The 23,841-nt window shown below is 54.9% G+C and overlaps 1 protein-coding gene across 2 annotated transcripts; it reads right to left on the bottom strand.

The window, feature by feature from the left end:
* Window positions 1-1,578: 1,578 nt before the first annotated feature.
* PLCB3 (phospholipase C beta 3) lies at window positions 1,579-23,614 on the bottom strand. 2 transcript variants are annotated; one of them, XM_043973085.1, is made up of 32 exons: window positions 23,361-23,614; window positions 20,948-21,025; window positions 20,248-20,316; window positions 19,944-20,084; window positions 19,505-19,584; window positions 19,172-19,225; window positions 18,726-18,801; window positions 18,490-18,590; window positions 16,371-16,537; window positions 15,834-15,980; window positions 12,189-12,429; window positions 12,004-12,088; window positions 11,715-11,901; window positions 11,230-11,313; window positions 11,073-11,143; window positions 10,866-10,962; window positions 10,693-10,777; window positions 10,214-10,338; window positions 9,976-10,130; window positions 9,732-9,893; window positions 9,225-9,324; window positions 8,889-8,993; window positions 8,464-8,555; window positions 7,015-7,162; window positions 6,405-6,440; window positions 6,072-6,240; window positions 4,147-4,288; window positions 3,759-3,835; window positions 3,554-3,643; window positions 2,718-2,775; window positions 2,504-2,590; window positions 1,579-2,413 (listed from the first exon to the last, which is right to left on the bottom strand). In XM_043973085.1, the coding sequence occupies exons 1-32, from the start codon at window positions 23,457-23,459 to the stop codon at window positions 2,195-2,197; spliced, it is 3,627 nt and encodes a 1,208-aa protein (XP_043829020.1). In that variant the 5' UTR covers window positions 23,460-23,614; the 3' UTR covers window positions 1,579-2,194. The 2 variants fall into 2 exon arrangements, with proteins under 2 accessions (XP_043829020.1, XP_043829021.1); XM_043973086.1 differs by lacking the exon at window positions 11,230-11,313.
* Between the last annotated feature and the right edge of the window lie 227 nt (window positions 23,615-23,841).

Consider the following 23,841-nt stretch of genomic DNA (forward strand, 5'->3'; position numbering starts at 1 on the left):
TCAAGATTAAAACCAGGCTCCCAAGTTTAAGGGCCCCTATCTCCTTTCTGTTCAAAATAGATTTAATGACCATCTCTGTGCTGATGATTCTCAAATCTATCTTTCCTGCCCCAATTTCTCTGCTGACCTCCAATCTATCATCTCCACCTGCCTTTCAGACATCTTGAATTGGATGCCAGGTAGACATATTAAACTCAACATGTCCAAAACAGAACTCATGATCTTCCCTGCCCCCCTCCCTTCCCAATTACTGCACCACCATCCTTCCATCCCCTCAGGTTTACAACCTGGGAGTCATACAAGACCTCTCACACTGCACCCCCTGCCCCATATCCAAGCTATTGACTAGACCTGTCAATTTCACCTTTACAACATCTCTTGTGGATTTCACTTTTCTCCTAAATTTCACCTCTGCAGTCTCTCATCAATTTCACCTCTGAAGCATCTAATGTGCTCCCTCCTCTCCCCCAGAGGCCCCCACCTAGGCATGTGCAGACCCTCATCACCTCACAACTGGACTATTGCAACAACTACTGGGGAGTGGGGAGTCTCTCTCCTCCAGTCCATTCTTCATTCAGCCACCAAAGTGATTTTCCTAAAGCAAAGGTGTGACCATGTCACTCCCCTACTCAATAAACTACAGTGGCTCTCTATCACCTCCCCGCCTCAAACTTTCCAATCTTTTTAACCGGCCACTCCCTGTATTCTTCAATCGGTGATGCCAGCCTCCTAACTGTGCCATGAACAGGGCCCTTCCATCTAGGCATTTTCTCTGCCTGTCCTCCATGCCCATGCCCTCTACTGAGTACTGACCTCCCTGGCTTCAAGTCCCCACTAAAATCCTACCTTCTACTGTAGAAGCCTCCCCCAATCCTTAATCCCTGTGCTTTCCTATGTATTCCATCTACACTTTGTAGCCTCACCCATTAGACTGTGAGTTCCTTGGCGGGGGGAACCTTCTTTGTATGCCCTGAATGAATTTAGCACCAACCCTAATTCTGAGACCATGGTATATTGACTGCCCTGGGGGAAGGAGTGGGGAGAATGGGTGGAGAGTATTTGTTGGACAACCCTGCGCAAGGATGAGCCTCCGAGGAAGGAGCCTTGAATAATTAAGCAGCACTGCTCTTGGCCCTCCTGGGACCAGAGGACCCTCCTAATTTACAAGCTCTGGTCCCGAGCCTAGGGGAACCTCATCCACCCTAGGACTCATTTGGAGGGATGCAGTGAGGTCCTGTGCCGGTGCCTGGAGTAACCAGGTGCAGTTTTCCTGGTGCAGCCTTGAAGGATGGGTTGGGTTGTGTGGAATGCAGCATGGGAAGGACACTGCAACTGTGCCTGGGGACAGAGAGGGCTTCCAGCGGTAAGGGAGGGTGAAACTGGGTAGCTTGGGAGGGGCAAGGCTAGAGGGGACCTCCCAGGACCAGATGATCCATCCAACCAAAGCCTGATTCTGGAGGTCAGGAACAGGTGCAGACTGAATGGGAGTGACCAGGCCTGAGAGCAGCCAGATCCCCACCGCCCCCCAATCCACCCCCACAAGTAGTGCAGGCCTTGGGATCCACTTTTATTGACGTCAAAACCAAAAACAAGCAGAAGGTAAGAGACAGAAATTGATGCTTCTGATCTCCAAAGCCGGGGAGGACAAGGGGCCCCAGCCCAGCCCCACCCTCCTGGCCCCCCAAACACAAAGGCCTCATGGGTCTGGGGAGCACAGTGTGCGGGGAGAGGGACCTTCCAAACCCATGCCCTAGCCTGATCCCCAATCCTGAAGATTTGGGGAGGGGCATTGTTGCCTCCGGAGTGTGGGCATCACGTGAAGGGGGCGGGGCAGCCCCAATTTTAATCCCTTCTCTCCCCACCCACCCCAGCTGATCCTTGGCCCTAGGCAGGAGAGGGCCCCACCCTTGTTATCAGCTCTAGGGAGGGGGCTAGGGACTAAAGGGGAACACAGGAAATAACGAACACACAGACACAGACACACCAGAGCCAGACACACACAGACACAGACACAGACACACACACACACACACACACACACGCCCAGATGAGACTGGAGAGGATTAAGGAGGAGGGGTAGTGGGGGTTTCTTGCCCTCCTGAATTTAAAAAAATAAAAAATTTAAAAAAAATAAAAAGTTTTAAAAATAAGTAGTGTCTTCCCTTTCTGCTCTCGCCCCCTGCCCATCCTGGCTTCAGAATTGTGTGTTCTCTTCTTGCCCCTCACTGTCTCTACCCATGGGGGCATGCCCATTGCTGGTGCTGCCCCCCAGGGCGTGCCCATTGCTGGCTCTGCTCAGCGCGTGCCCGTTGCTGGTGGCTAGGTCATCCTCATCCACCCGCAAGCACTGCCCGACCTCCTGTGGCAGCCGTGCCCGCTGGGCCTGACACTCCTGGGCCAGCTGGGATGCAGCCTGCAGGGGATGCACCATCAGGAATTGGGCCCCCGCTGCCACTCCCCCCTCCCCACCCAGCTGCCCCCCACCCAGGATTCCCCCCTTCACCTTGGGCTCTTCCTCTTCCAGTTGTTGCTGGACCTGCTGCTGTCCGGCCACCACCCGCTCCTGGCGCTGCTTCTGGGCCTCTTCCAGCTAAGGGGTGAAAGGGGCAGGGCTTGCAGAGGGGGCCACGGGCACCCACAGTGGGGAAGGGGGTGGTGCTAGCACGGGGATTCCCACTCCCCAGGCTTCGGCAGGGACACAGGGACCTCAGCCTCACCCTGCGGATGGAGTTCACAGATTCCGTGATATGTCGCCGGTTGATCTCAGTCAGCTCCCTGTGGAGGGAAAGGGGATGGGGGGTCAGCCTCCTTCTCCCTAGTGTGTCCCCTTCCCCCACCTCTGACAACACAACCAAGGGCAGCAGGGATTTCTGGGGTGCCACGCCCAGGGCGGGGGAGTCACTGAGTAGCCTAGGTCAGAACTGAGGAACCTTGAGGGTCATTCACTCATTTTAGAGATGGGGAAACTGAGGTCCAGGAGAGGTCAGTGATGCCACAGGATCACAACGCAGCTGGGTGGCTCAAGGAATAGAGCACTGGGCTTGGGGTCCAAACCCAGCCTGAGATCTTTGTTGCTGTGTGACCCTGGGCAAGTCAGCCTGTTTACCTCACTTTTCTCATCTATAAAATGGGGGCAATTATAGTACCTGCCTCCTCTTTGTGAGGATCAAATGATAATCTTTGTCAGCATTTCTGAGGCATGGCTGAGGCCAGAGGGAGTGAGCAGGGAGCAGCACAGCCAGGATTTCAACCTGACCATCCCTCTTTCCATGGTAGCAAGGCCTGCCTGCAGCTAGGTGCCGCAGACATAGAGTCTTGGAAGACTCGAGTTCAAATCCAGCCTCAGACACTTCCTAGCTGTATGACCCTGGGCAAGTCACTGCACCCTGTTTGCCTCACTTTCCTCATCTGTCAAAAATGAGCCGGAGAAGGAAGGACATGGCAAACCTCCCTGGTATCTTTGCCAAGAAAGTCACAAACGCGGTGGCAGAGTCAGAAAGGACTGAACAACAATGGAAACAAAGCCACACCCTGCCCTGCCCTGCCCACTTACACCTCCTTCTTGTGTTTCTCCCGGGTCTTGGCCTCCGAAATACTGTTATGTCTTTTCCGGTCCAGAATCTTCTGAAGCTCCTTCTTCTCCCTGGTTTGAGGGTCAGGGGGTGTGGGGGGAAACCAGGAGGGGTCATCAGGAGCAGAGGGGGTGCCCAGGGGGTGCCAAGGGTGTACCCACACCCTCCAGGTGTTCCCCTACTCACTTTTCATTGGTCTCCTTCAGTTTTTTCAACTGAGCTGTGTGCGTTTCAAGGACAATCTCCCGTAGGCGATGCTGGGCCTGTGCACAGCCAGGTGGAGGGGAGGAAGACATGGACTGAAGGCTGGGCCCTATCCCACAGGCCTGAGACCTTCAGCCTCTCACTGGCCTCCCCTTCACCATTCCCAGCCGTTACTGTTTTCTCCCCCACCTCTCTTGGGCATTAACCTTCAGCTCTCTCAGGTGAATCCCTTCACCTGCCTCAGGCGTGTCCCATACCTGCCTCAGGTGTGTCCCATACCTGTCTCAGGCGTGTCCCATCCCTCACTCAGGTGTGCTCCCCTTTACCTTTCTCAACTGTTACTTTTCCCTCCCCCACCTGTCCCTTTTACCTGTCTCAGGTGTTCCTGACGACGTTCAGCTTCTACATCAGCCTGAGCTTCCCTCAAATCCAACAGACTCTGAAACTGTTTCTTCTGTAGCTCCCGGTATTTTCTCATCTCCTCCTCCTCTTCCTCGCCCAGCACCCCACTCCTGTGGACAGAGACCCCCCTGACTGCATTAGGATGGGAGGACTTGGTGTCCTGACTGCCTGCAGCCCCACCCTGCTACCTGGGCCCCTCTGACCCATGGGCCAGTCCTGCTCACATTTCCATCCACCGTGGATCTGCCAAGCCTGACAAAATTAGGACACCTCTCCTACTTCTCTGGCCCTGCCCAGGTGGAGATATCCAATATCAATGCCCTTGACCCCCACCTCTCACTGAGGAAGCTGTCACAGAGCCTCAAAACCAGAACGGTTGTCAGCCAGTCCAGCCTGAACAAGATCCCTTCCTAGAGCCTGTGCTTGAAGACCTCCAGGGGATGGGGAGCTCACTACCTACCAGGGCAGTTCCATCCACTCCAATCATCAAAAAGATTTTTCTCACATTTGATCCTTATACTAGACCTGCCTCTTGGCAGATTCCTCCCAAGGCTCCTGGTTCTGCTTCTGAGGCCATGAGGGGTGAGGGCAATGATGTACACATCAGCCCTTTCCAATCCTTTACAACAAACAGCTTGCGCTCCCTCCTGCTCTCTCCCCTACACCTCTCTGTCCTTATCTGCTACTCCCTCCCTCCCTGTGTGTGTGTGTGTGTGTCACACACAGGCACACACACACACATGCCCTTTCTCCATCCAGTTTCTCCATGCCCTTCCCAAAATCCAAAATGCAGAGCCCAGGGCCAAGCACAAGGCTCAGGATGTGGCCCCTCCTGCATTCTGGACATGAGATTCCAGGAAGGAGGCAGCTCACTCTGCCCTGGGAGTCAGCCCCCTCCTCTGTTCCTTATTAGAAGTATGACCTTGACTTTTTCCAAAGAGATCATTAAAAAGGGAAAAGGAGTGGGGCAGCTAGATGGCAGAGTGGTTAAAGCATCGGCCCTGGATTCAGGAGTGCCTGAGTTCAAATCCAGCCTCAGATACTTGACACTTACTAGCTGTGTGACCCTGGGCAAGTCACTTAACCCCCCATTGCCTGCAAAAAAACCAAAACCAAAAAAATAAAAAAAAAGGGAAAAGGACCCACATGTACAAAAATATTTATAGCTGCTCTTTTTGTGGTGGCAAGGAGTTGGAAATTGAGGGGTTGCCCATCAATCGGGGAATGGCTAATGGAATTCTATTGTGCTGTAAGAAACGATGAGCAGGAGTTCAGAGAAACCTGGAAGGACTTGCATGAACTGATGCTGAGTGAGATGAGCAGAACCAGGAGAACATTGTACACAGTATCAACAACATTATGTGTTGATCAACTGTGATAGACTTGATTCTTCTTAGCAATACAATGGTCCAAGATTGTTCCAAAGGACTCATGATGGAAAATGCTCTCCAGACCCAGTAAAAAAAAAAAAGAACTGTGGAATCTAGATGCAGATCGAACCATACTATTTCTATTGTTTTTTGTTGTTGTTGTTTTTCTTTTCTGAGGCTTTTCCTTTTTGCTCTGATTCTTCTCTCATAACATGACTAATGCAGAAATATGTTTAATGTGATTGTATATGTATAACCTAGATCAGATTACTTGCTGTCTGGGGGAGGGGGGAGGGAGAAAAATTTGAAACTGGAAATCTTATAAAAACAAATGTTGAAAACTATCTCTAAATTTAACTGGAAAATAATAATAATATATATATATATATATAAAATACACATATATAAAAATAAAAAGAAGTGTGACCTTGAACAAGCCCTTTCCTCTCTGGGCCTGCACCCACAGAATGGATCTAGGGCCAGGTTCACTCCAAGGATTCTGGGGCTGCCCAAAGGCACTTACTTGTGCCTCTTTTCCAGCTCTGCCAGGTGGCTGAGGAGCCGCCGCGTGAGTGACGCAGCCTTTCGCTGATGCTTCTTCTGCAGTTCGCGCAGGTCACGTTCCTGCCGGCTGCAAAGCTTCACCAGGGACTTGTGGGCTCGGAGCTCCACCAGGGGGGTCACGGATACCTCTGAAAGCCAGGGCCGGGAAGGATGTCAGAGCCTGGGCCGAAGGGTGCAGGGCTCCTCTCCCCGGGTGATCAGTGATGTGGTGGGGAGGGGGTGGGGGCCGGTGGCTTCTCGGGGGCACCTGGATGCCACCCCAGCCCTGCCCTCGACTTTCCTTCTGCCTTACCTCCCAGGATGCTGGCGATGAGCTCATCACACTGACCTGGGGAGAAGAGGACAACAATCTGATGGGAGCTTGTCCATCAAGCACCCATCACCTTACTAAACACTTGTGTGATCTGTGAGGACTGTGGGAAGGGACCCCAACCTCCACTTTACAGATGGGGAAACTGAGGCGGGGGTGATCTTCACCAGACAGTGAGAGCCGGAGCTGGGAGGACTACAAATACAGCAGACCACCTAGGCAGAGAAAGGGCCTGACCCTCCTGTCTAGAGCTGGAATAGACCCCTTCATTGCACAGATGAAGACACTGAGCACAGAGAGGTCAATGGCCTTCCCCAGAGTCACACAGGTAGTAGCTAAGGTGGCATTTGACCCCAGGTCTTCCTGACTATGGCCAGGACTCCTTTTCCTGGAGGAAGAAACAGGCTACTCAGACATGAAAGGGCTCATAGAGGGTCACACACTTGGCAGCTGATTCAAAGCAGGCTGGATCCCAGATCCCCTCATCCCCCCATTGCAGTAAGCAGCTGGCACCTATGACCAAGGGGAAGAGGAAGACACCTCCCCTCTCCTCAGGTCCTGCGGGCTCAGACATGTCCCCATCCCTCCATACCTGGTCTGCTTATGGAAGGGCTGGTGGGTGAGGTACAAGAGCTGGGGGGCCTGGAAACTCTGGATTCCAGGGCACCTTGTGTGGAGCCTGTCGACAGCTGGGGCCCCAGCTGCCGAGAAGGCAGTTCCTCTGGGGTCTCGGGAGCAGCCTACAGGGACGAGAAATTCATCTTCAAACAACATGCCCAAGGCACATGCTTGCGGGCTGGTAGAGATGGGGGACCAACAGGCCCAGTCCATCTTGGGGCTGTAAGCTCCCTGAGGGTAGGCGTTTGGTTCTGCCTTTCTCCGTCTCCTCAGTGTTTATTTAGCACATAGTAGGTGCTTAATAAATGCTTATCCTTATGGCCTGCCCATCAGCTTTGCTAATCTGGTATTTCACTTTCTTTTTGATTCTTTGTTAAAAAAACAAACAAACAAACAAACACAACAAAACCCAACGAAAACCAAAACAGGGTGGCTGCCTGGGAGGCAGAGGCAGATACAAGGAGACAAAAATGCTATCAGTAAAATCCCTGTGGTAGCCAAATGTAATTGAATATTATTCTGTCAGAAGAAATACAAAGAAACCATCAAAAACAACAGAGTAAAAAGGAAATGGAGCATTAATTGGAAGGACCAAGCTTAGAACTGGAGGAGAGATGAGGAGAAGGCCATGGTGTCCCCTAGCAAGAGAGGTGGTGGACTACTGGTGCAGAATGAAGCATACATCTTCAGGCATCACCAAGACTTGTGTTATAAGAGAATTCTAATGGGGTTTCCCCCATAGGGGGAGAGAGCAGAAGGGTGGGAGAAGGAAGTAATTACATATATAGAAATTTAGGGGGGGGGCGCAATGGGGGTTAAGTGACTTGCCCAGGGTCATACAGCTAGTACGCGGCTGAGACTGGATTTGAACTCAGGTGCTCCTGACTCCAGCACCGTCAACTAGCTGCCCCCAAGTATTTCTAAAATCATCTTGGAAAGTAGCTGTTTTGCCTGTTTCTCTTTAGTGAAGGATGGTCCCCAGGCTGTGCATATACCCCCTTTCCTTCATGCCCATGAGTCCTTGAATTCTCCTTCAGAGTTCTTGTCCTTCCTCTCCTCCCTCTTCCCCCTCCCTGTTTTTAAAATGAAATGTTTGTTAAATTGATTAGCGTGATGTAATTTCCCTGCTGGGGGAGGGGGGAGGCACAGTCCATCTGGGGAAACAAGACAGCAGCTCTGGAGGAGATAAGGAGTAATACAAGCCCAATTGTCCCTCGAGCACCTGGCAAATGTTTGCTCTGAGGCACGAATGGTTCCTGTTGACACCAGCGCCTCTACTCCTTCCTCCATAGGGACTGGGAGGGACTTTGGAACACGGACCCTCAATGCAGGGAGGAACCATAGAACAGGAGGGAGTGGGGGCTCCGAGCTAAGCCCACGATTTCCCCTCCAGTTACTAATGCACCAAGACAGCTCTGCTCACCTCGCTCTCGCCCATCAGCGCTGCCAACTGTTTTGACCTCTGATCCATGAGGCTGACGTGCTTGATGGGGTTGATCAAAGCCTGGGCATAGTCTTGGGGAGGGAGAACCAACAGAAATTCAGCAACACAAACCCAGGGTGCCCAGCCCAGCCTCTCTGTCCCCAGTCATGGAATGTTTCCTTAGAACAGAAAAGGTAAAATGCTTTTTTACTCCTCCACCTCCCTCATTTTGCAGATGAAAAAACAGAGGCTGAAACCGTGCCTTCCCCAAGGTTACCCTGAGGGGAAGGGCCAGAGTTTCTCATCCGATGTTCTCATCCTGTACATCGCTGCCTCTCCATTCCCAGAAGGAGCCTTGACGCTCTCTGGCCTCCTTCCCAGGCTCCCTTTCCTACTGGTCTCACCCCTCCCCTACTGCCCCTCACCCTGGTGATCATCAGGGATATAGTCAGAAGCCTCCGTGTAGATGAGCAGGGCGGGCAGACACAGGGGTTGGTTGGCCTCGTTCCTCAGGCATATGTAATGGTACCCTGGTTGGGGAGGGAGAGGAAGGGGTCAGTATGGGGGAGCAGCAAAGGCAAAAATGGAGAGAGGCAGAGAAAGGGAAGTAGGTACCACCCACCCTATACCCCTATGCCCCCCAGTGTCCCTGTTGGTTTGGTTCCTCAGGACCGCTTTCCTACCCCTGCCAGCAGAACTGACCCCTCACCCTGCGGGGCTGGGGAAGGGAGGGAGGGAAGGGGCAGTGTGGCAGGCTTCACCTGAGCGGATGGCAGAGACTGGCAGGATTCGGTGCCCCACAAACTTGCCCCCTTCCTCAAAGGCCGCAATACGGAGGGAGGCCAGTGTGGGCAGCACCACCTGTGGGAGGGCAAGAGTTCAGTGGGTATGAGGGTGGCCACCATTAACTGATGTCTCTGTCCTCTAACCCCTATCAGAAGCTTCGTCTAGCCTGGGGAAGGTTAACCAACTGCTTTCTATTGCGTCCAGTTCATTTCCAAAGCTAGACTGGAAGTGCCCCAAGGTGAGGCAGAGATCACCCTGTGCCTCCCCTTGCCCCAGAGCACCTGGCACAGGACTGGGTCCCTACTCAGAGACTTTCAGGTCAGCCAGCGAGGGACTGGCCCTCGGCCACACGGGGAGTGGGGGCTGAGCTGGACCACGAATGAGCTTTCTGGTGCCAAGTCCAATGCCCTTTCTCAGGCCCTGTGGCTGAGCCACAGGGACAAAGCCTGGGCGGTTTGCAGGCCCGGCCAGTGAGCACCTACCTTGGGGAAGTCAAAGGGCTCTTCATCCCACACGGGGTTAAAAGAATTGCCCTGGGAGGCCCGCGTGCGGTATTTGCGCCGGGTGTCGGCGGGAAGGCCAAAGAGGTCCACCTCCACGTAGATGCCGACCTTCCTGTCTGACAAAAACTGGCCCGAGATCACCTGGAAGAGCCCAGGGAGAGGGATGACGGAAGTGTCCCACCTCTGCCCTTTGGGCTCGCCCCACCCCTGGCAGATGCCTGACCTTGACCTGGAGAGCGTTGGCCACGATGCCGTCCACAATGCCTTCCGTGAAGGGGTCGAAGGACTTGTCTTGGCGCCGCATGAATTCGGGCTTGAGCAGGTAGCCGCTGCGCCCGTTGTACTCAAACACACCAGCATTCAGCTGCATCGGGAGGTCTGGGGGGAGGCAGAGGGCACACAGTCATCAGCATGCGGTCTGGCCGGGCGGCAGAGCCCCAGGAGAGCCCCCGGCTCCTTACCCAGGGTCTGGAAATTGAGGGCAACAAGCTGGCAACCCGCGTTCCAGAAGAGCTGCGGCATGTAGTTGGAGGAATCCACGCGGGTGCCTTTGGGGTAGATGCGACTCAGCTGCTGTTTGTTGTATCTGATGCAGACAGTCATGGGCCATATTCTCCAGCAGGCACCCAGGGCCCTCCCGTACAGGGACCCATGCTGAGCAAGCCCTGCCTGCCCCAGGCAGCTCGGGGGATAAATGGGAGGTGGGCTGGCCCCTCCCAGCTCAGACACCCCATGTTCTAAGGCTCTGACACCCCACATTCTAAGGCTCAGACACCCCATGTTCTAAGGCTCTGACGCCCCATGTTCTGAGGTTCTAACATCCCATGTTCTAAGGCCCCTCCCAGATCTAGCGTCCATGCTCTAAGCTCCTCTCAGATGAGGCGCCCGAGATTCTGAGCTTCTGTGCTGCCCAGCCTCCCCTCCTCTTGTGGGCGGATACTCCACAAATTCCATGGGACTCTTGGTGAGTTGCTCCAGGGCCTTGGTCTCCACAAAGGACGACATCTCATAGCACTTGTTCCGTTCTGTGGGGTGGGGGGAGCCCCATTAGAGATGCGGGGGTGGGGGGAGGCCCCACCCCTCTCCCCCAAGGCCTCAGGCTCCCCCACTCACTCCGGGCCACCTCGAAGGACTTGAACTTGACGGGCTCAACATAATTGACGAGAGTGGACATCTCCTCCGTGGCATTCACCTCACTGCTGGCCGTGCCCTGGGATGCCAGCAAGCCAAAGAGTCATGGGGATGGCCCTGGGCCACCTATCTCCCTGCCCTTGCTCCTCTCCGTCTCCTTCCCTCCCCTCCCCACCTCCTGAGCTTGACCTCATCTGTGGAGGTCTTCTTGGGGTCAGCCTGCTCTTCCTCCTCCTCTTCTTCGCTTTCAGCCTCTCGGTCTGTGGGGGAGAAACAAGGATTGGGGTCCCTTCTCCTGCCTGCGCTGCCTTGTGGCCCCTCCCCTCTCACCTACCCCTCCTCTCACCAATGGATTTCCGGGGCTCAGGATTGCAGCCCAGGCGGTCCTCTCCATTGCTCAGAGTCGAGCAGCCCTCAGAGCTGGGGGAGCCTGGGGTGGCGGGGGAGGCAGAGATAGGGGCCTCCAGTTCACGCACCCACCTGCTCACCAAGTGTCGGCCCAGCACACAGGGTGGGGAGGGGGGGCATCAGTGGACGGCTAAAGGTGAGCCGTGGGGCCAGCACGGGATGCCTCCAGACTCAGGGAGCCCGGGGGGCCAATGAACCCAGATCAGACAGAGTAGGAGAGGATGAGGTTGGAGGTCAGAGAGGGAAGGCAGAACCCACATCAACTTGTGACTAAACTTTAAGGATGGGGGCAGGGGGACTATGATCATAAGCAATTGTGGGGAGAGCAGAAAGACCCCAGTGACTCAGGGTACTGAGGGGGATCAGAGGTTAGACATGCTTAGTGAGCCAGGATTAGGTGGGGTCATAGGTCAGGGGTCATACCAAGCTGTGGGGAAGGGGGCTCGGTGACCACAGAACTCTCGCTCAGGGCCGAGTTACTCTGTTCCAAGGGCCGCTTGCGCACTGAGCCATCGGAGGGGCTCAGGGGCGGACGGTGCCGCTTCTTATTCTTCACGAGGATCCGGCCCATCAGATCCTGAGGGCTGGGCAGGGGGACTCCAGGGGCCAGCTGGGAGAGGAGAGCATGGAGCTGGTCAGAGCCAGACAAGAGCCGCTTGCCCTGTCTGTCTCACTGCACCCCCACCCACCCCCCAGCCCAGAGAAGCCCTACCGGGTACTTATCCAGTGGGTCTATGAGCAGCGCGTCCCCAAAGATGGTGCGGCAATACTCAGCCATCTTGGCCTGCTGCTTTGCCCTGGCCAAAGGGAAAGGGAGGGCAGGGGTCAAGGGACAGACGCCAGCCAGTGCCCGGACCCCTGGGCAAAGGTCAGCAAGTCATCCCCCAGGAGACTCACGAGTCCACGTGGTTTTCGAAGGAGAGGATGACGGGGAAGGGAGAGGTCTTGAAGGCCGTCTCCGCAATGGCCTCCAGCACATCGCGCAGTGGCACCTCCGTGGTCATAGTGAAGCCGTGCGTGATGAACGGTTCCTCCTCGGGTGGCCGGCCCTTCCACACGTCCAACTCCACGCAACGGCAACCCCAGAGCAGCGCCTGCCGGTACATCTCCACCGACGAGGTTCCCGCCAGCTGCCCCGCTGCAGGGGGACCCCACAGGAGGAAAGGCCTGGGATCAGCACCGGGACCCTCCACACTCCCTGTGGCCACCCCAGGCCTTCCTCCTTAGGTCCATCCCAGGCACTCAGCCTGGCCCATCCCACACTTCCCACCAACCTTTCTCCATTACCAGGGGTCACCAAAACAGATTCTTCAGAGACAATGATATTCGATATTTACAGAACATTTGTGTTAAAAAGATAATGGGGGGGGGCAGCTAGGTGGTACAGTGGATAGAGCACGGGCCCTGGAGTCAGGAGGACCTGAGTTCAAATCTGGCCTCAGACACCTAACACTCACTAGCTGTGTGACCCTGGGCAAGTCACTTAACCACAATTGCCTCACTAAAAAAAAAAAAAAAAGATAATGATGTTTTTTTCAGAGAGCATCTTATGATGGTTGAAAGTACCTTTCAGCTTCCCAAATATTGGACATTTATGTTGTACACATCTCATCTGATTATCAACAACCCTGTATGGTAGTATCCCATTTTACAGATGGGGAAAGTGAGGCTGAGAGAAATTAAGTCTTGCTTAGGGTCACATAGCTAATTAAGTGCCTGAGGTAGGATTTGAACTTGGGTCTTCCTGACCCCATGTCCAGCCTTCTCTATTCCTCCTCTTCATTTCCAGGCCTCTCCTGTTCACTGTCCATCTGCAGAGCCTGTCCCAGATAGCTCAGTGGTCTAGCGATCCCCTTCCATGACAGTCTGGACAACAGACATTTCTCATCCACTTGGTTTTTGCTATGTGGATTGTTAAGTCAACATCTTTCTTTCTTTTTTTTTTGGTGAGGCAATTGGGGTTAAGTGACTTGCCCAGGGTCACACAGCTAGTAAGTGTTAAGTGTCTGAGGCTGGATTTGAACTCAGGTACTCCTGACTCCAGGGCCGGTGCTCTATCCACTGTGCCACCTAGCTGCCCCAGGTCAACATCTTTTGATTGAATCCTGGTTCTCACTGAGGATGCCTTACAACATTCTCTGGGGCTTGAAATCCCAGTCAAGCGAGTCTGACCTTTGGCTTACATCTTCTATGACGTGACCAACCCTTGGGCAAGTGCCTACCCATTTCATGCCTCCCTTGGCATTAACAATAAGAGGCTGTGGCTACCAACCCATGGTTGTTACCTCTACCTAGGAATCCTGCAAGATCTTACCATGTGCCTGAGACTTCTCATGGAAGGAAGGCCTTGAATGCTGGGTTTGGCTGTACAGACGCCAAATCCCCTTTCATAATCAATCAGCAAAGTTGGGTCTTGTGTCCGTCCCACAAAGACAGCATCTGATTCAGAGAAGTGTTTGGGAAAGCCCAACTGTGCCTGTCTCACACTTCCATGAAGGATACCCTCCAAACATGTGCAGGACATTTCCAAAGAGATTTTCTAGAGATGAGATGGCAGGAGGATCGGTCGGATTTATGGATGGCCGACCGAACTGCCTTTTTTGAGCCATACTCTTCATCCTTTCCCCCGTGCTCCACACTTTGGTATCTTGCCCTCCGTGAGGTTTTTTTTTTTTTTTGGTGAGGAAATTAGAGTTAAGTGACTTGCCCAGGGTCACACAGCTAGTAAGTGTCTAGTGTCTGAGGCTGGATTTGAACTCAGGTCCTCCTAAATCCAGGGCCGGTGCTCTATCCACTGCGCCACCTAGCTGTCCCCGTGAAATATCTTGTAAAAGGATCTCTTAATGGTTTCAAGATTCCATCTTCTCCAGAACAGATTTCTCCTGTATGGTCTCCTTCAGATGCTCTTCTTAATACCACCTTTAACTATTACCATGTCTTTACATAATCCATCCAGGAGTGAATGTGAGGGTCCAAATATGGCGATCCTGTTGTCCCCATTGTGAAGACAGCCGACAGAAGCCTGGGCAAAACTGTTCTGTTTCCTGCCTATTTCTTTTCCTTCTGCTGGCTTTATGGGGCTGCCCTCTCTAAATGATGAGGATTTGTTGGGTCCTGTGTCAAGTTCTCCCAGACACACTCTCTTGCATTCATCCCTTTTGGGTCTTCTAGGAGGCCACAGGGTTCTCAGTCTTCCGCTGACAGCCTCAACGACAGTTTACAAAACGAGCTTTTCTCTAAACTGCTTCTTGACCTTGTCGGCCATCTCTTTGCTTGGTAAAGAGATCAAGAATTTGAAGATCAAAGGAGATAATATTGGTAGAGCACTTAGCACATAGTAGGTGCTTATTAATTGATTGATGGGAGATGATCATAAAGAAGAAAAAGTATCCATGCTGTATGGATAGAAGGTTTCAGGGAGTCTTCAGCCCTGAGGATACCTCCACCTTCTCAAGCCAATCCCTCTTTTTCCATGGCTACCTTGGAGTCTCTGTCCAAATGGTATTGGTTTGGAGGATCTTGCCTTGTTCCTTGTAGAATTTCTCGTCTCCGAGCTTGGCCACTCTCAGGCTACAATTCTGTTCTCTCTGCTCTCCTGGCTGACGCCCACCCTCACGGCTCCAAGCGTCCCTCGTGAAACTCCTTCTTATTCCCTCCGGGGGCCCCCAGAAGCCAAGGGTGCCTTTGTCTGCCGCGTAAGGAGCTCTGGTGAGCCGCCTTACATCTGGACACAACTTCCTCTTCTCACGTGGCCACGTTCACTGTGAGAATGTCCACGCGGACAGAAGTGGGTCTTTCTCAGAGTCAATGGACTAACGCTTCATGTTTGGAAAGGAGAGAGACTAGACGCATGACTTCACTGATCTAATGAGAACCTGGAGGAGGAAACTCCTTCCACCCATGTCAACTGGCACCTTTGCTGCCCCTTCCAGCAAGAATTCTTTGTGTGCTGGGTACCTGGGCAGACTCCTTCTCAAAACTATCTTGTTAAATACACAGAATTTCTTTCTTTTCTTTTTTTTTTTTAAGTGAGGCAATTGGGGTTAAGTGACTTGCCCAGGGTCACACAGCTAGTAAGTGTTAAGTGTCTGAGGCCAGATTTGAACTCAGGTACTCCTGATTCCAGGGCCGGTGCTCTATCCACTGCGCCACCTAGCTGCCCCCAAATACACAGAATTACAAAGGAAATCGATGACATTAAAACCCATTGATCAACGAACTTCTCCAATTAAGGAGCCCAGGTTAAGAACTCTGTGTCAGAGGTTCCTGCCCACCAAGAGGGCCCACAGGCAACATGTGTGTGTTGGCTGGGGGGCAGGACTTGACCCCAGGTCCTCCTGGCCTTGGAAATGGATCTACCTCTTACATATAATAGTTGGAATCAAGTCTGTCAATAGTAATGATGCTGTAATATTTCCGCAGAGTCCCCCTCCCTACACACCAGTGTAAAATGTGCCCATTTTAGAGATGAGGCATCTGAGGCCTGTGACCCTCAGACTGGGGTCAGGAAGGTCAGTACTGGGGAGGCCAACCTGGAGTTACCTGTGAGGTAGGTGTTGTGTGAGGAATTGATGAAGTAGGAGCTGAGGGGCTGAGTCATGTCATTGCTCAGGTCCAGGGTCTCTGGCGGCAGGATACTATTCTCCTCTCCCCCCAGGTAGCGGCTGAAGCCTTCCATGGACATCTGGTCTGGGGGGAGGCAGGAGGAGAAGGCATCAGGCCACAGCCCTATATGCCCTTCCTTGTCCCCACCAGGGCAGCGGGCATGACTCCCCCCAGATGCCCAGAGCAGCGACTAGGATTTGGGGTTCCTGGCTCCCAATCCCTGGCTCTTCCCATCATTCTGAAGATGGCAGGAATCTGAGTATCTGGGAATGCTAGGGAAGGTCAGGGCTGGGAGGGGCCAAGAAATGAAAGGCTTCAGAACACAGAATTTCGATGCTAGGAATGCTGATCTAAGAACGTAGGAAGGAAGGAAGGAGACTCTTGGAGACCACTCAGTCCAGGCCCCAAGAAGGCTCATGTGCCAGGCCACATGCCCCCTGCCCAGCCCCCCAAGGCCACGGGCTAGGTCCTCACCTCGCTCCAAGAACTGCTGGTTGGGCTCATACTTCTCGATGAGCAGGCGGGCCTGGGCCGGGCGAAGCGGCGGGTACAGGACCTCATTCAGCCGGGGGTCTCGCTGCTTCTGGTTGACAAAGTCCAAAAGCTGCTCCAGGGTCAGATACGGCTTCCCCTTAGCACCGCTTCCAGTGGGCAGAGAGAGACAGTCGAGGCAGGTCAGGCCCTGCTCCCCTCCTCTTCCTCAGGCCCCACTGTCTCTTACAATTCCTCCCAACCTTCAAGGCCAAATTGAACCAAGGCCAAGGCACTTTCACCTCCTCTCACGCTGACCCGTAGAAACCAAGAGTGTTGTCATGCAGGGTCCCAGAGTCTGGAGCAGGGGTTCTCTACCTGGGGCCCCTGAAGCACTTCAGCACAACTGGCTTCCTTTGTAACCCCGTGCAGTTATGTTCATGCATCCTGAGAAAGGGACCTGAGGCTTCTCCAGACTGCCCGGAGAGGCCGGGGAACAAAAAAGGGTCAGGATCCCTTGTCCATGACTTGCTGGGCCGCCATGGCCAGGCTGCTTCACCTCTGGGCCTCAGTGCCTTCATCTATAAAATGGGCATTTTCTATCTCTCATTCCCTACCTCAGGAAGGCCCCATAAAAACAAGGGCATTTGTTCTTAGGTGTGTGGGTGCCTTAAGAAGCATCGAGGGGCTGTGGATAGAAGACTGAGCTTGGGGCCAGGGTGTCCTGAGTTCAGGTGCTGCCTGACACACACTGGCTGTGAGACCCTAGGCTAGTCCCTTACCTACTCGGTGCCCCAAGCAGTGCTCTCAAACTGTGGTGAGTGGGTAGAAGAAAGAAAGGAAGGGAAGAGAAGGAAGGGCAGGAAGAAAGGAAAGAAGAAAAGAAGGGAGCAAGGAAGGAAGGGAGGGAGAGAGGAAGGAAAAGAAAGGAAGAAAGAAAGGAAGAAAGAAAGAAAGAAAAGAAAGAAAAAGAAAGAAAGAAAGAAAGAAAGAAAGAAAGAAAGAAAGAAAGAAAGAAAGAAAAGAAGGAAGGAAAGAAGGAAGGAAGGAAGGAAGGAAGGAAGGAAGGAAGGAAGGAAGGAAGGAAGGAAGGAAGGAAGGAAGGAAGGAAAGAAGGAAGGAAGGAAGGAAGGAAGGAAGGAAGGAAGGAAGGAAGGAAGGAAGGAAGGAAGGAAGGAAGGAAGGAAGGAAGGAAGGAAGGTTCTCTCTACCTCAAAACTAGGCCACAATGTCCTGGAAGGCAGAGACCCCATCTGTATGCTTTATCTCATCTCCAGCCTAGAACAATAGGCTGCAAAGAGCAGGTAACCATCATGGCTAAACAGTTACTTAGGGCAGTTGGGTGGTGCAGTGGATAGAAGGCTGGGCCTGTGTCAGGAAGACCTGAGTTCAAATCGAGGCTCAGACCATTACTAGCTGTGTGACCCTGAGCAAGTCACTTAGCCCCATTTGCCTCAGTTTCTTCATCTGTCAAATGAGCTGGAGAAGGAAATGGCAGAGCACCCCAGTGTCCCTGCCCAAAAAAACCTCAAACGGGGCCAAGGACAGTGAGAGGTGAAGACTGAACAATAACAACAAACAGTTATTTAAAAAATGTTTGTGGATGGCTCCACTAGATCAATAAATGCAATGGGACCTTGGGGAAAGGGAGAAGAGCTTCAGCAAGTGCCACCCCGCCCCCCAGTCCCAATTTACAGAGCCTGCCTATTCCCTGTTTTTTGTTTTGTTTGGTTTTTTTTTTGCGGGGCAATGGGGGTTAAGTGACTTGCCCAGGGTCACACAGCTAGTAAGTGTTAAGTGTCTGAGGCCGGATTTGAACTCAGGTCCTCCTGAATCCAGGGCTGGTGCTTTAACTACTGCGCCATCTAGCTGCCTCACCATTCCCTGTTTTTAGGAAGCTCAGCGTGTGGAACAGGTAACTAGACAATAGCTCTAACCCCAAAGACCCTTTCATCTTACAAATGAGGAAACTGAGTCCCAAGGTAGCAATGACTCGACCAAGATCACACAGACAACCCATGTTAGAAGCGGCACCTGAACCCAGGTCCAGACACCTTCTCCAGGGAGGGTTCTCCTGTCCCTGTGAAGCCCCCCCCCCCTTTACATCAGTCCCCCTGCTCACATCTCCAGCAGGATCTTGTCTATGTCAGGCCGGAGACACAGTTTATTGAGGAATCTCTCAAAGATCTCCAGGGAAAACTCGTCTGGCCGGATTGACTCGCTCTGCAGGGAGGGGTGGGAGGGAGGAGGAGTGAGCAGTGAAGCCCCAGGGAGGTCAAGGGGCTGTGGGGGGGGAGGAGTTCAGGGGCCCACAAGGGCACACCCACCCCTGCCTGAACCCCCCTCGTCCTCACATACCCTGTTAAAATTGAGGCCACAGGACTCCAGCGCCGTCTCCACTCGCTTCTTGTCAGCAGAGAACATTTTAAGGATGCTGGCGGTAAGAAGTGTGGAGTCAAAGGAGGATGGGAGAAAAAGGGGGGCCATTGGGGTCAAGGGATCAAAGGTGACCAAGGGCAAAGGCAGATCTTTTACTATGGGGAGGCCCTCTGATTTTCAAGGTAAAAAGGGGTGCTGGGGGCAGCTAGGTGGCACAGTGGATAGAGCACTGGCCCTGGAGTCAAGAGGACCCGAGTTCAAATCCAACCTCAGACACTTAACACTTACTAGCTGTATGACCCTAGGCAAGTCACTTAACCCCAATTGCCTCACCCCCCCCCCAAAAAAAGTGGTGCTGGTTCTAGGGGAAGATTCCTCCGCCCATCCCTTGCCTTCTTGACCAACCCCCTTAGAATAGGTCTTACTTCTTGACTGGAATTCGCCCATCCTGATTCACCTGAAGTTTCAACTTGGTGTACCTAGAACCGGGGAGGAGGAACAAAAGCTTTAGGGAGGGGCACCCCAGTAGAGGCCTGGGGATATCAGGGGCCTGCCCTACCCCTTTCTCCCTTCTCCCAACCTTGGGACCCCACCTCATTCTCACTCTTCCCCTGCTGATTTCCCAGGATGTTCTGGTCTGCTGCTCCCCCTTGGGCCCCAGCTATTGGGAGTCCCCCTACCCCACACCCTGGTCCCAGCTATTGGGAACCCTTGGAGACCCACCCACCTACCCTCTGCTGCCCTCAGCCCCAGCTCACGCTTTTCGAAGAAAGGTGTTTCGGGATGCATTCTGGGCCAGGATATTCATGGCCAACTTGAATAGCTCATCTGCCCAAAGCTGGTGGGGGCACAGAAGGGGCCAAGGAGGGGGAGTGAGGGCAGGCAGGGGCGCTGTTCTAGGCTCCAGTCTCTGCACTGCCCCTCTCCCCACAAGCTCCCCTGAGCTTTTGCAGACTCAGATCTCAGGCTGGAGGAAATCTTAAAAGTCATGTAATCCTGACTCATTTGACAAATGAGGAAACTGAGGCTCAGAAAGCTTTCGTGCCTTGCCCAGTCACATAGGTAGTCCGGAAGCAGGACCCACATTGGAAGCCAGATTCTGGCTCCTGGTCCAGGTCCCTTTCTACCGGACATGCCCATCCTCCCCATCCCCCACCTCCCACCCCTCCCAGTTCCTTCCCTAGGACCACACCCCACCTTGGCAGTATCTTCTTGCACAGCCATGAAGTTGAGGAAAGTAGTATTTACAGGGTCAGGGCCGGCCACTATGGTCACCAGCTTGTCCTCTGGCCTCGTTTCTGGACCTCCGAAACCCAGGACTTCCCGGATCTTGGGGTCCTTCAAGGAAAGGAGTCTCAGTACCAGCTCTTAGGGCACTTGGAATTCTCCCCCCTCCCCCACCCATCTGAGAGGCAGCACTGGGGCTGCATGAGTTGCAAACTTCTAACGGCTGCCAAACTGGGGCAGGACCCAGTAGGGGCCGGGGGAGGACAGAACCCACCTTGGGCAGCCGGGCATAGCGTCCTGTCCGTGTGTCTCGGATGGAGCTGATGTCCAGAGTGTCCACCTCCTAGAGGAAAGCCCGAGATTGGAGGGGGGTGGGGTGAGGGCTGAGGGAAAGCAGGGAGGGCCGTCTGTCTGTTCAGCAAGCTCTTATAAAATGCCTACTGTGTGTGTGTGGCGGGGGGGGGGGGGGGGGGGGGGGGGGGAGGGTAGAGAGCCAGAGATAAAGAACAAGACCAGTCCCTGCTCTCAGGATGCTTCCGTTCTGCTGAAAGGACAGGGCAGTGGGCCCGAATAAACAAACAAAATGTCTGGAGAGATTCTGGGGAGGGGGTGTCTCACTCCATGAGGCAGAGACAAAGGGTGCTCAGGCAGACGAGGAACAGGGAGCCCCCAAATCTGCTGGGGGGGGCACTAGCAGGCTAACCCTGGCCCAGACTCAGGTCTCCGACCATGCCAAAGAGACCCCCCACCTCTGTGCCCAGGGGCCATTCTGGCTCGGAGAGAAGAGGGTTGGGATGCTTCCTGTGCAGGAGTGGGGAAGGGTGGGAGGTTGGGAGGTTATTTCCTGTCCAGCCAGGCCGTGGGAAGGGTCAGCCAGCTTAGGAGGCCTCCGCCCTGAGGGCTTCTGGAATTTGGGGCAGGGGGGAAGGATCAAGGGGCTGCAGTGTGGAGGAGATGGAGCAGTGCCTGCGTACCATGTTGGGTCCAGTCCAGTAGAGAAAGAAGCCATTGGGGTCCACTCGGAGGGTGACCAGGTTCCGACTTGAAGCCTCCTGGATGGGAAGGATAGAAGCCAGTGAGGACTGGCCCAAGAGGGGCAGGCTGGGAACCAGCCAGGGAACCTGGAGCTGCCTGCACCCCACACTACTACTACAATGGCCTTCGGGGAGCAGTCAGGAAGACCTGAGTTCAAATTCAGCCTCAGACATTTCTTAGCTGTGTGACTCTGGGCAAGTCACTTCACCCTGGTGGCCTCAGTTTCCTCGCCTATAAAATGAGCTGGAGGGAAATGGCAAACCACCCTGATATCTCTGCCAAGAAAACTCCAAATGGGGTCATGAAGACAACTCCCCACCGCTATGGGACAAGGTAGGTGGTGCTGGCAGTCCCAGCTTACAGAGAAGGCTCAGAGGTTAAGGGTCTTGCCCAGAGTCACACAGCCAGTTGGGGTTAGGGATCTTCACAATAACCCCTGTGAGGTCAATGCTAATGCTATCCCCCATTTTACAGATGGGGAAAACTGAGGCTCACTGAAAATAGAGTGACTTGCCCAGGCTTACCAAGCTAGCCACCATTCCAGCCAGGATTTCCAGGTCTTTCTAACCCACTAGGACAAGAGGTCACCAAGGGGAACTGAATTCTCCCAGCTCTCCCTCTTCTTCCAAACCCCAGCCCCCCAGGGCTCTATCACTTATTCCAGGACCCCCTGCCCCACCCCACCCTTCCCACTAGGCAGATTTATTCACACTTCAGAACTCTGAGTAAATGGCACAGCCCCCTAGGGTGGAGCAGTGGGGAGGGAGCAGAAGGAGGGGGAGAATAGCAGCCAGCCTGCCCAAGTGTGCCCAAGACAGAGAGGGCAGTAGGCTCAGTCCTCCCTCCCACCCACTCCATGCTCCCACCCCAAGGAAGGACTCCAGGGACTTGGAGGGAGGGAGGGGGAGGGGGAGGGAGGAAGGGGGCTTTCTCTGCCCCGCCTGGGGTGGGGGAGAAGGGGAGAGAAGAAGAGGTGAGGCGGCCTTCCTCTCCAGGTGTTCTCTGCACTCCTGAGTTCCTTCTCCCAGGTACCCCAAATCATCAGCTTCTCCCTCATGTTCTAGAAGTCGGCCTTTACAAGGTATGTGTTTGTAGGGCAAGGGGTCCCCTCGGATGGGGGCAGCCGATTCAGACCCCCATCGCGCCAAGCTTCCCGCACTCCAGGCGCTCCTTCTGGGTCCCCACTTGGCTCCCACAGCCCCCCCTCCCCCCCAGGCTCACTCCTTGGTTCCCACTTCCTTATTTGGGTTTATCATACCAGAAGGAAAAGGAGAAACTTTTTCTAACTTTCCTGCCTGAGGCCTCCCATGGGGGAGGGGTCTCCCCCAGACTCAGAGCGCACTCCCCAGTTCCCCCCTCCCCAGCACCTGATTCTTCTCCAAGCCGAGAGCCCCACCACACCTGTTACCTCCGGCCACACCCCCAGGCCCCCTCCCTCTGCTCTCCTGGCCACCCCAAAGCTGTAACAAGCTCCCCCAGCCCCACCCAGCCGGAAAGGAAAAGGGAATCTTGCCAAGCCTCCGGCCCAGCTCAGCTAGGGAGGGAACCCGAGAGCCTGGAACTGGGGCAAGGATGGGGGGCTTTGGGACCCGGAGAGGAAACAGGCGGGTGGGAGCAGGCCGGGGGGAAGAGAACGGATCCGGAGGAAAGGAGGTGCAAGGATGGGGAGAAAAGGCCGGAATGGGGAGAAGAGAAAGAAGGAAGGCGCAGGGAGAGGGAGTAGATAGCGGGGCGCTGCGGGGCGCTGCGGGGCGCGGGGAGACAAGGGACCCGCGGGGGCAGAGCCCCGGGAACCCCGAGCGTGAGTGTTTGGAGCAGGGGCTGGAGGGGGAGACTTCGGGAGCGCCCACAGAGTGGATGCGGCCGGGGTTGGGGGAGACGCTGGGGAGACTTATTGGGGTTCAAAGTCTCTTCTCTAGCGAATAAGAGGTGCAAAGTCCCTGGAAGACTGCCCCGTGGAAGTTTTGGGGGGAAAGACGCCAAAGCCTCCCTCCTCTATTTCTAGGGGGCAGGAAAAGGGAGGCTCTGGGAACTGTCTGGATAACAGCGCCGGACGGCCCCCCGAGATCTCAGGGTTGGGAGGAAGGGAAAGTCGACGTGGGAGGAAAGCACAGCGAGGCCCGGGGAAGACGTGAGAACCAGCCACTGGGGAGACTGGGCGGCCGGGCGCGGAGGGGGCTGGGGGCACCGAGGCCCGGGCTGGGGCCTCGGAATGGGGCTCTGGGTACAGAGGTTGGGGCTCGGGGTGCAGAGGCCCGGGCTGGGGCCCCGACACGGGGCTTGGGGTGCAGAGGGTTGGGGTGCAGAGGCCCGGACTGGGGGCCCCGGCCGGCCCCCTCGCCCCGCGCTCACCTCGTCCCACTTGATGAACTTGCTGCCCCGTCGCAAGGTCTCGTGCACGGTCGGAGGCTCCAGCTGCAGCGCGTGGACCCCGGGCCGGGCGCCGGCCATGGCTCTCCCGGGGGCCGGGGGCCGGGGCAGAGGGTGAGCCGCGCCGGGCTGCGGGCTCGATCCCCGACGGTGCCGGTTAGGGTCCGGCTCCCCGCGCCCGAGCGCAGCGGCGGGGGCAGCGGAGCAGGAGCAGAAGAAGAAGGAGGAGGAGGAGGAGGAGGAGGCAGCAGCTCAGTCCGGGACTTTCTCCCGGGGCGGCCCGGGCAGGGCGGGGCGGGGCCTGGGGAGGCCCCGCCCCTCTCCTCCCGCCCCCTCCGGCCCCCCTGCCTTCCCTGAACCCAGGAGTTCAGGGTTGGAGCCGGGTCTGGGGCAGAAATCCTCGCCCCCTGTCGGTCAGGCTGGGACGACCCGGCCAGAGGTCCAAAGTCCTGGGGTCCAGAGA

The sequence above is a fragment of the Dromiciops gliroides genome, chromosome 6 (assembly GCF_019393635.1).
Source record: "Dromiciops gliroides isolate mDroGli1 chromosome 6, mDroGli1.pri, whole genome shotgun sequence".
Lineage (NCBI taxonomy): Eukaryota > Metazoa > Chordata > Mammalia > Microbiotheria > Microbiotheriidae > Dromiciops > Dromiciops gliroides.